The sequence below is a fragment of the Salvelinus alpinus genome, chromosome 24, assembly GCF_045679555.1.
Source record: "Salvelinus alpinus chromosome 24, SLU_Salpinus.1, whole genome shotgun sequence".
Lineage (NCBI taxonomy): Eukaryota > Metazoa > Chordata > Actinopteri > Salmoniformes > Salmonidae > Salvelinus > Salvelinus alpinus.
This window is the reverse complement of record NC_092109.1, coordinates 17,546,538-17,558,777: the sequence shown is the minus strand read 5'-3', so window position 1 is coordinate 17,558,777 and position 12,240 is coordinate 17,546,538. Positions and strand designations below refer to the sequence as shown.

Genomic DNA, 12,240 nt, shown 5'->3' with positions numbered 1-12,240 from the left:
TGCCCTCCAGTCATGAGGTGCCCTCCAGTCATGAGCTGCCCTCCAGTCATGAGCTGCCCTCCAGTCCGGAGCTGCCCCTCAGTCCCCTCAGTCCCCTCAGTCCGGAGCTGCCCCTCAGTCCGGAGCTGCCCCCAGTCCGGAGCTGCCCCTCAGTCCGGAGCTGCCCCTCAGTCCGGAGCTGCCCCTCAGTCCGGAGCTGCCCCTCAGTCCGGAGCTACCCCTCAGTCCGGAGCTGCCCCTCCGTCCAGTGGCGCCCTCTAGGATGTTCTTCAGTCCGGGACTCGCTGTAAGGGTCCTCGCTCCAGAGGCGCCACCAAAGCGGGTATTGACTATGGTGGAGTGGGGGCCACGTCCCGCACCCGAGCCGCCGCCGTAAGAAGGCCCACCCGGACCCTCCCCTTCTATGTCAGGTTTTGCGGCCAGAGTCCGCACCTTTGGGGGGGGGGGGGGTACTGTCACGCCCTGGCCTTAGTTATCTTTGTTTTCTTTATTATTTTAGTTAGGTCAGGGTGTGACATGGGGGATGTATGTGTTTTGCATTGTCTAGGGTTTTTTGTATGTTTATGGGGCAATGTTTAGTCTAGGTGTATGTATGTCTATGGTTGCCTAGATTGGTTCTCAATTAGAGACAGCTGTCTATCGTTGTCTCTGATTGGGAGCCATATTTAGGCAACCATAGTCATTAGGTAGTTTGTGGGTGATTGTCTATGTCTATGTGTAAGTTGCCTGTGTCTGCACTTGTCATTATTATAGCTTCACGTTTGTCGGTTTGTTGTTTTGTTTAGTTTGTAAGTGTTCTTCATCTTCGTTGATTAAATATGTGTTCATTTCACGCTGCGCCTTGGTCCTCCTCTCTTTCACGTAACGACGATCGTGACACCTACTGTGCCCTTTTTGCCCTGAGGCACATTCATGCCTGCAGAGATGAATCTGGGCAGGTGAACAGCACTGGTTGGAGCAGAAGGTGCTGCAGTGGACTTGCTGTAGCTAGCAAGCTCCTGGATGAGCAGCTCCCTGAAGGCTAGTTGTGAGATGGGGGGCTGTCCACAGCTCTTGGCCATTTCCTTCTGGAGGATGAAGGAATTCACCACAGCAATGTCAATGAAATGATAGAAAAATGTTTTGTACCATTTCATGGTCTTGTGAAGAACATTGTAGTATCCTATCAGCGCATCTGACAGGTCCACACCTCCCATGCTCTTGTTGTAGTCCTTGATGGCTGCAGGAATGGGGACAATTTTGTGGTCCATGACCCGGAACCATCCTTTACACGTCTGATGACATGATCTCCACTGAAGGACTTGTGGATACTGGAGCACATGACCACCTCTCTGGTATCCATCCACTTCACAAACAGCAGGCCATCTTCACGGATCCATCGCATGGTACCCCGCTCAGCTCGCTTAGGCATGTCGTTCACCTTGGTCTTTGGAAATCCCACCCTGTTGGTCCGAATGGTGCCACAAGCCCACACATCCAGCTTCCTCAGGTCTGCAAACAGGGTAGGGCTTGTGTAGAAGTTGTCCACAAAAAGTTTGTAGCCCTTCCCCAGCAGTTGAAAATCCAATAACTCCATAACGGAATCATAACTCAGTCCATTACCGGTAGCAAAACAGTTTTTTCCCTCATAAACAAAAAAATTGCAAGTGTAGGCACACACAGAATCAGCCAAAACAAACAGCTTGTAACCCCATTTGGTTGGTTTGTTACGCATGTATTGTTTGAGGCTGATTCTGGCCTTTGAGGCTACCATTCTCTCATCGATGGACAGGTTCTGGGCGGGCTGAAAATAAGTCTTGCAGGCATCAACGATGCTGGGGTAGAGAGGTTTTATTTTAGTTATCTTTGTTTTCTTTATTATTTTAGTTAGGTCAGGGTGTGACATGGGGGATGTATGTGTTTTGCATTGTCTAGGGTTTTTTGTATGTTTATGGGGCAATGTTTAGTCTAGGTGTATGTATGTCTATGGTTGCCTAGATTGGTTCTCAATTAGAGACAGCTGTCTATCGTTGTCTCTGATTGGGAGCCATATTTAGGCAACCATAGTCATTAGGTAGTTTGTGGGTGATTGTCTATGTCTATGTGTAAGTTGCCTGTGTCTGCACTTGTCATTATTATAGCTTCACGTTTGTCGGTTTGTTGTTTTGTTTAGTTTGTAAGTGTTCTTCATCTTCGTTGATTAAATATGTGTTCATTTCACGCTGCGCCTTGGTCCTCCTCTCTTTCACGTAACGACGATCGTGACACCTACTGTGCCCTTTTTGCCCTGAGGCACATTCATGCCTGCAGAGATGAATCTGGGCAGGTGAACAGCACTGGTTGGAGCAGAAGGTGCTGCAGTGGACTTGCTGTAGCTAGCAAGCTCCTGGATGAGCAGCTCCCTGAAGGCTAGTTGTGAGATGGGGGGCTGTCCACAGCTCTTGGCCATTTCCTTCTGGAGGATGAAGGAATTCACCACAGCAATGTCAATGAAATGATAGAAAAATGTTTTGTACCATTTCATGGTCTTGTGAAGAACATTGTAGTATCCTATCAGCGCATCTGACAGGTCCACACCTCCCATGCTCTTGTTGTAGTCCTTGATGGCTGCAGGAATGGGGACAATTTTGTGGTCCATGACCCGGAACCATCCTTTACACGTCTGATGACATGATCTCCACTGAAGGACTTGTGGATACTGGAGCACATGACCACCTCTCTGGTATCCATCCACTTCACAAACAGCAGGCCATCTTCACGGATCCATCGCATGGTACCCCGCTCAGCTCGCTTAGGCATGTCGTTCACCTTGGTCTTTGGAAATCCCACCCTGTTGGTCCGAATGGTGCCACAAGCCCACACATCCAGCTTCCTCAGGTCTGCAAACAGGGTAGGGCTTGTGTAGAAGTTGTCCACAAAAAGTTTGTAGCCCTTCCCCAGCAGTTGAAAATCCAATAACTCCATAACGGAATCATAACTCAGTCCATTACCGGTAGCAAAACAGTTTTTTCCCTCATAAACAAAAAAATTGCAAGTGTAGGCACACACAGAATCAGCCAAAACAAACAGCTTGTAACCCCATTTGGTTGGTTTGTTACGCATGTATTGTTTGAGGCTGATTCTGGCCTTTGAGGCTACCATTCTCTCATCGATGGACAGGTTCTGGGCGGGCTGAAAATAAGTCTTGCAGGCATCAACGATGCTGGGGTAGAGAGGTTTTATTTTACAGAGCCTATCAAACCTTGGTGTGCCTCTCTTCTTGTCATTCTCCCCATCAACTTCTGGGTCACTGATGTGAAGCGCCCGTGAGATAGTCAGAAACCTTTTAGAAGACATGACAGTCATGGGGAAAGGCAGTTGATAGAGAGCTGATGTTTTCCAGTAGTCCCTTAGAGTTTTCAACTTCACCAGCTCCATGTAAATGACCATTGAAAAGTAACAGAAAAGGTCTGACATGGAAATGGTCTTCCATGCTCTTTCTTACCTGCCTGCTTCTTTGCCCCATACTTATTGGTGTTCGCCACCAGGGAATCAACAACTGACGAGGTGAAAAACAGTTGAAAAAGTTGAAGGGGGCTGTACTTTGCAGTCATGTCTAGTTGAGGTCCTGGCTGCCTTTTGGGTCTAAAAACTGGTGGATTTGGTTCCACATCGTCTTCTAACACAGAGTGCCAACGACCCTCTGGCCCTCTGTCTGCAGGTTTCTCTCTTCCCCACCTCCTCTTCTTTGTCACTGACTTCACAACTCTAGATGGCCGGGTAGGAGTGGAGCCGGAGACAGCGGGGGTCTGGCTGGATGAACCAGCTTCAGAGGGAGATGGACACCTAGACATTGGCGGCTCATAATCATAATCACTGGCACTGTGAAAGATTTAAAAAATCAGTAACAATACTTTCACGTATGAGCCCTGTATCAACACGTAAAATAAACAGATATACACTGCTCAAAAAAATAAAGGGAACACTTAAACAACACAATGTAACTCCAAGTCAATCACACTTCTGTGAAATCAAACTGTCCACTTAGGAAGCAACACTGATTGACAATAAATTTCACATGCTGTTGTGCAAATGGAATAGACAACAGGTTGAAATTATAGGCAATTAGCAAGACACCCCCAATAAAGGAGTGGTTCTGCAGGTGGTGACCACAGACCACTTCTCAGTTCCTATGCTTCCTGGCTGATGTTTTAGTCACTTTTGAATGCTGGCGGTGCTTTCACTCTAGTGGTAGCATGAGACGGAGTCTACAACCCACACAAGTGGCTCAGGCAGTGCAGCTCATCCAGGATGGCACATCAATGCGAGCTGTGGCAAGAAGGTTTGCTGTGTCTGTCAGCGTAGTGTCCAGAGCATGGAGGCGCTACCAGGAGACAGGCCAGTACATCAGGAGACGTGGAGGAGGCCGTAGGAGGGCAACAACCCAGCAGCAGGACCGCTACCTCCGCCTTTGTGCAAGGAGGAGCAGGAGGAGCACTGCCAGAGCCCTGCAAAATGACCTCCAGCAGGCCACAAATGTGCATGTGTCTGCTCAAACGGTCAGAAACAGACTCCATGAGGGTGGTATGAGGGCCCGACGTCCACAGGTGGGGGTTGTGCTTACAGCCCAACACCGTGCAGGACGTTTGGCATTTGCCAGAGAACACCAAGATTGGCAAATTCGCCACTGGCACCCTGTGCTCTTCACAGATGAAAGCAGGTTCACACTGAGCACATGTGACAGACGTGACAGAGTCTGGAGACGCCGTGGAGAACGTTCTGCTGCCTGCAACATCCTCCAGCATGACCGGTTTGGCGGTGGGTCAGTCATGGTGTGGGGTGGCATTTCTTTGGGGGGCCGCACAGCCCTCCATGTGCTTGCCAGAGGTAGCCTGACTGCCATTAGGTACCGAAATGAGATCCTCAGACCCCCTGTGAGACCATATGCTGGTGCGGTTGGCCCTGGGTTCCTCCTAATGCAAGACAATGCTAGACCTCATGTGGCTGGAGTGTGTCAGCAGTTCCTGCAAGAGGAAGGCATTGATGCTATGGACTGGCCCGCCCGTTCCCCAGACCTGAATCCAATTGAGCACATCTGGGACATCATGTCTCACTCCATCCACCAACGCCACGTTGCACCACAGACTGTCCAGGAGTTGGCGGATGCTTTAGTCCAGGTCTGGGAGGAGATCCCTCAGGAGACCATCCGCCACCTCATCAGGAGCATGCCCAGGCGTTGTAGGGAGGTCATACAGGCACGTGGAGGCCACACACACTACTGAGCCTCATTTTGACATGTTTTAATCAAAGTTGGATCAGCCTGTAGTGTGGTTTTCCACTTTAATTTTGAGTGTGACTCCAAATCCAGACCTCCATGGGTTGAAAAATGTGATTTCCATTGATCATTTTTGTGTGATTTTGTTGTCAGCACATTCAACTATGTAAAGAAAAAAGTATTTAATAAGAATATTTCATTCATTCAGATCTAGGATGTGTTATTTTAGTGTTCCCTTTATTTTATTGAGCAGTATATATAGAGTACAGTGAACATAATCACTATGGTGAAGTGCTGTTCCATTCCATGTTTATGTAAAATAAATGTAAAAAATATATAACACACACACAGTATTGCCAATGTGTACTTTACACATTTCATTACAGATAAAAATTTTATACATTGCAAATAAAATAAGAAAATCCCCCCAAAAATTCTCAAATGAATAATATTTCATATTAATTTCAAACAATGACATTAGCATTAGAATTTACCAATCCAGCATGGCATCCTTGCCATGCAGAAACATGTATTCCGCCTGGGAGTCAAAACTAGCTTCACTAAAAGATTCATCTTCCTGAAGAAACTCTGTCTCGCTGTCTCTATCAATTTCCTCTATAATTTGGGTTAAATCTGTATACCTAGACTTTGTTTTAGATTTTCCTGATTTATTCGCCATAATTTAAATATATAAACTTGTTGAAAATGCTATTGAATATGTACTGCTATGCGTAACACTCGTGGCTCCGTCAAGTAGGATTTGCAATGGCGACAAAGGCTGGTCTTTGAAAGTATAAACATTACATATTGCAGTTTACCTCAGCTCATTGGCTATCTTCCAAGCTAGATTTCAAGATGATCAGTGGTCATTGGGCCAAAATACAGTCAATCAACGATAGACCGGTCCTACCATTGGTGCGTAATGAGGTAATTGATTGGTGTCTTCAAATCGGTTTGCTTCGGTCAATACGTCCCGGGAAAAGAACTATCATGTATGGTTGTGTTAGTAACAACCAGAGGATTGCAATAAAACCAACCATGACTGGATAAACGTTTGTTTAGTGTGTGTAATTACCACGAACGCTTCGTCCAAAGTTGAATGAGACAGAAATCACGACGCAGCCGGTTTACAAATGTTTCGTGTTAGGCTATAAAAATGGATTTTATCAAACAAAACGAACATTCACTGTGTAGTTAGGACACTTGGAATTGCCACCAGAGGAAGATCTTCAATGGTAAGCGATTTATTTTATTGTTATTTCTGACTTTCGTGACGCTAATGCTTGGTTGGAAAATGCTAGTAATACTTGTGTGTGTGGGGCGCCGTCCTCAGAAAATCACATATTTGCTTTTGCAGTAAACCTTTTTGACATCTGACACAGCGGCTGGATTAACAAGACGTTCATCTTTTAAATGATGTAAGATACATGTATTTACAAGAATGTTTAATACAACGAATGGTGTATTTAAAATGTTAGCTCTCTGCAGTTTCACCGGATGTTGGCCTCGTGGAACGTTAGCGTCTCACCTACCCTAGAGAAGTTAAGTAACCTTATGTCATATGTAACCTTACCAAAAGTAGTATATCCTTTCTGGCGCAGGCGTTCCGCTAGCGACCCACCTTGACAACATCCGTTGAAATTGCAGAGCGCCAAATTCAAAACACAGAAATAGTCATAATAAACATTCATTGAAAATACAAGTGTTACACATCGGCTTGAAGATGAACTTCTTGTTAATCCAGCCGCTTTGTCAGATTTCAAAAAGGCTTTACGGCGAAAGAATACCATGCGATTATCTGAGGACAGCGCCCCGCTTACAAAAGCATACAAACATTTTACAACCAAGTAAAGGAATTACAAAAGTCAGAAATAGCGATAAAATTAATCACTTACCTTTGAAGATCTTCATATGGTTGCAGTCACAAGAGTCCCAGCTACACAATAAATGTTAGTTTTGTTCGATAAAGTCCCTCTTTATATCCCAAAAACTCTGTTTTGTTGGTGCATTTTGTTCAGTAATCCACCGGCTCAAAGGCTGTCAAAACATGCAGACGAATACATCCTAATAGTACTGGTAAAGTTCTTCGAAACATGTCAAACGATGTTAATAACTAATCATCAGGTTGTCAATTGTCTAAATAATCGATAATATCTCAACCGGACAATAGCTTATTCAATAGAAAGGAAAACAACGAAGGGCGCGCACTCGGTCACGCGCGCAAACCAGCACTGCATGATTCTACAGTCCACTGACAGAAGGGTCTCATTCTTCTTCATTTTTCAGAAAACACGCCTGAAACAATGTCTAAAGACTGTTGACATCTAGTGGAAGCCATAGGAACTGCAATCTGGGTCCTAACCCATTAGATACTCTATAGGCATTCAATTGAAAATACCCACATCAAAGAAATCCCACTTCCTGGATTTTACTCAGGTTTTCGCCTGCCATATCAGTTCTGTTATACTCAGAGACATTACTTTAACAGTTTTGGAAACGTTAGAGTGTTTACTATCCAAATCTACCAATTATATGCATATCCTCGCTTCTGGGCCTGAGTAATAGGCAGTTTACTTTGGGCATGCTTCTCATCCAGACGTCGAAATACTGCCCCCAAGCCATAAGAAGATATCATGCTAATTTCAGTATCCAGGATTTACTTTTATTATGTTATGTCTAGTCTATGAGACCATGCTGAGTAGTTTAGAAAAAGTTTTATGACTGATACACAGTGCCTTCAGAAAGTATTTATATCCCTTGACTTATACCACATTTTGTTGTGTTACAGCCTGAATTCAAAATTGATTAAATTAAATACAAATCTCACCCATCTACACACAATACCACCTAATAAAAAAGTGAAAACAAGTTAAAAATTTTTTTTGCAAATGTATTGAAAATTGTCACGCCCTGACCGTAGAGAGCCTTTTTATCTCTATTTTGGTTTGGTCAGGGTGTGATTTAGGGTGGGCATTCTATGCTTTGTTTTCTATGTTTCTTTATTTCTATGTTTTGGCCAGGTATGGTTCTCAATCAGGGACAGCTGTCTATCGTTGTCTCTGATTGGGAATCATACTTAGGTAGCCCTTTTTCCCTCCTTTCAGTGTGGGTAGTTAACTTTGTTTGTGGCACTAATGTCCTTGTAAGCTTCACGGTTGATTCTTTCGTTTGTTTTTTTGTTGGCGACATTTTAATAAAAAGGAAAATGTGCACTTACCACGCTGCACCTTGGTCTTCTTCCAGCGACGGCCGTGACAAAAATGAAATACAGAAGTATCTAATTTACATAATACTTTTACCCCTCAGTCAACACAGAATCACCTTTGGCAGTGATTACAGCTGTGAATCTTTCAGGGTAAGTCTCTAAGAGCTTTGCACACCTGGATGGTACAACATTTGCACATTATTCATTTTAAAATTCTTCAACCTACACTACATGGCCTAAAGTATGGGGACACCTGTTCATTGAACATCTCATTCCAAAATCATGTGCATTAATATGGAGTTGGTCCCCCCTTTGCTGCTATAACAGCCTAAACTCTTCTGGGAAGGCTTTTCACTAGATGTTGGAACATTGCTGCGTGGACTTGCTTCCATTCAGCCACAAGAGCATTAGTGAGGTCGGCACTGATGTTGAGCGATTAGGCCTGGCTTGCAGCCACCGTTCCAATTCATCCCAAAGCTGTTCGATGGGGTTGAGGTCAGGGTTCTGTGCAGGCCAGTCAAATTCTTCCATACCCTCATGCTGAACCAGGAAAGGGCCTTGTATGCTGTAGAGTTAAGATTTCCCTTTACTGGGATTAAGGAGCGTAGCACAAACCATGAATAACAGCCCCAGACCATTGTTCCTCCTTCACCAAACTTCATAATTGGTAGTATGCATTGGGCCAGGTAGCATTCTCCTGGCATCCGCCAAACCCAGATATGTCCGTTGGAGTGCAGAGTTTGAACTCGGTAGTGAGTGTTGCAACCAAGAACATACCATTTTTACGCGCTTCAGGTTAGTATTATGGAGCAACTATAATCTTGTTGATCCATCCCCAGTTTTCTCCTATCACAGCCATTAAACTTTTAAAGTCACCATTGGTCTCATGGTGAAATCCCTGAGCGGTTTCCTTCCCCCCGGCAACTGAGTTAGGAAGAATGCCTGTATCTTTGTAGTGACTGGTTGTATTGATACACCATCCAAGGTGTAATTGATAACTTTACCATGCTCAAAGGGATATTCAATGTCTGCGTTTTTTATTTTTACCCATCTACCAATAGGTGCCCTTCTTTGCGAAGCATTGGAAAACCTCACTGGTCCTCACTGGTCAACTGAGGGACCTTACAGATCATTGTCTGTGTGGGGTACAGAGATGAGGTTGTCATTCAAAAATCATATTAAACATTTATGCACACATCCAACTTATTATGTGACTTGTTTGGCACATTTTTACACCTAAACTTATGTAGGCTTGCCATAACAAAGGGGATGAATACTTACTGACTCAAGACATTTCAGCTTTTAGTTTTTAATAAATGTGTAAGAATGTCTAAAAACATAGTTCTATGTTGACATTATGGGGTATTGTGTGTAGGCCAGTGACACCCAATCTGAATTGAATTCATTTTAAATTCAGGTTGTAACTAAACAAAATGTGGAAAAAGTCAAGGGGTGTGAATATTTTCTGAAGGCACTGTATCCAGTCCTCTGCAATGCAGTTTTGCTTGGTGCATCATTACGCGCAAATTAATTGTTTTAAGCGATTTAGGTTGTTTGGAATTTATTATGTGATTATTATATTAAATTGAAGAGATGTTGGGTGCTGTCCATGGGTGACTCTGCTGATTGCTAACATTCTTCCTCTCAGGATTTTAGCTCAGCACTCACGTAGAGTGCTGAAGGAAGCAACTAAATTGTGATGAGTCATAAAATCAGCTCCACAGTATTTCAATGTCTTAAAAGCAATAAAAACACACGACTGATCCCAGATTTGATCGTTCTCAGCCCTGAAATTAGGTAATAAAAATGCCATCCCTCTCTGAAGTTCCTCCCGTTCCTCAGCATCTGTTCTCAGACACACTGGACATGAGCTGCATAGCTGATGGAGCCTCTGATGTGGACCTTGCCAGGTTAGTGCTCCCTCAAGACGGAATAAAGTACAAAAAACGATCAGATCCCTGCCAGTGCGTCGTGATTGTGCCTGCGTGCTCCGAATGTCGATGTAGGCAACTCCAAACCCAGAGAACTAGCTGTGTTCGCCATTCATGATCGGCACTATGGACAGGTTACCTGAAGTGCAACACACAGAGATATCTAATTCTGTGCTAGACACTTACACCAGCGTGTGTGTGTGTGTGTGTGTGCGTGTGCGTGTGCGTGTGTGTGTGTGTGTGTGTGTGTGTGTGTGTGTGTGTGTGTGTGTGTGTGTGTGCGCGCCAGCCTTAGTGTCAACACTGGGACACTGTGGTAGACTGCTGCAAGGCTGTTTTTCTGTATTTTGAAAGATTTTGGGACTATATCAACAATTGACTAATAGTTGTCGGGTGGAGTTTTCCTTTAAGCCATAAAGTCTCACTCTGGAGGGTACTTAAAGAGAGATGAGAGATGAGTTAAAGAGAGATGAGAGAGAAGGAAGGAGATTTAAGAAAGGGAGAGGGAGCACACTGCAGACTCTCTTGAAGGGAGGGGAGGGTAGAGGGCGTGTGAGTGGTGCATTGAGATGATTAGTAACTGATGAGGGAGGAAGATAAACAAGGGGGATGATACAGTAGAAGGAGGCGCTGTAGGTTCCAGAGAGACTAATGGATGTGCTCATAAGATGGCTCTTCTAGGCCTAAAAGATATCTGATAGGCTAATTGTAACGGCTCTCGTTGGTGGTATGAAGAGTGGACCAAGACGCAACGTGGAAAGTGTTCATGATTTTAATATTCAAAAACACTCAAACAAAATAACAAACGTGAAAATGAAAGCGCACAGTTCTGTCAGGCAGAAAAACTAAACAGAAAACAAGATCCCACAAAACCCAAAAGGAAAATTACAACTATTATATGATCCCAATCAGAGACAACGATAGACAGCTGCCTCTGATTGGGAAACACACACGGCAAAAAACAAAGAAATAGAAAACATAGACTTTCCCACCCGAGTCACACCCTGACCTAACCCAACATAGAAAATAATAAGGAACTTTAAGGTCAGGGCGTAACAGTACTGGGAACCGTCGCTGGAGGCTCCGGACTGGGAACCGTCGCTGCAGGCTCCGGAATGGGGACCGGAGACACACTGGAGGCCTGGTACGTGGAGCCGGAACAGGTCCCACCTACTCTCGGTGGGGGCTCTGGTGCGGGACGCAGACCCCGCTCCGCTTGAGGCTCCCCCCACTTCGGTGGCGCCTCTAGTGCAGGGATCTTTGCCGGGACCTCCGGACCGTAGATCGTCGCTGCAGGCTCCGGACTGGGAACCGTCGCTGGAGGCTCCGGACTGGGAACCGTCGCTGCAGGCTCCGGAATGGGGAACGTCGTTGCAGGCTCCGGACTGGGGACCGTCGCTGCAGGCTCCGGACTGGGGACCGTCGCAGGAGGCTCTGGACAGGGGACCGTCGCCTGAGGCTCCGGACCGGGGACCGTCGCCACGGGCTCCGGACCGAGGACCGTCGCTGCAGGCTCCGGGCCATGGATCGTCCCTGGATGCTTCGTGCCCTGGATATTCACTGCAGGCTCCGGGCCATGGATCATCACTGGAGGCTTCGTGCCATGGATTATCCTTACAGGCTCCGGGCCATGGATCATCACTGGAGGCTTCGTGCCATGGATCATCACTGGAGGCTCCGGGACATGGATCATCACTGGAGGCTTCGTGCCATGGATTATCACTGGAGGCTCCGGGCCATGGATTATCACTGGAGGCTTCGTGCCATGGATCATCACTACAGGCTCCGGGCCATGGATCATCACTGGAGGCTTCGTACGTGGAGCCGGAACAGGTTTCACCGGACTGAGGAGACGTACTGGCAGCCTGGTG

At 45.7% G+C, this 12,240-nt stretch overlaps 1 protein-coding gene across 1 annotated transcript; it reads right to left on the bottom strand.

Moving 5' to 3' along the window:
* Positions 1 to 11,414: 11,414 nt before the first annotated feature.
* On the bottom strand, positions 11,415 to 11,954 carry LOC139551836 (uncharacterized). The gene has a single exon (XM_071363201.1). It carries the CDS (start codon positions 11,952 to 11,954, stop codon positions 11,415 to 11,417), a length of 540 nt encoding a protein of 179 aa, XP_071219302.1.
* Between the last annotated feature and the right edge of the window lie 286 nt (positions 11,955 to 12,240).

What these genes read in the sequence shown, in the direction of transcription:
- LOC139551836 (XM_071363201.1), bottom strand. Translation starts at nt 11,954, where the DNA reads ATGATCCATGGCCCGGAGCCTGCAGTGAATATCCAGGGCACGAAGCAT.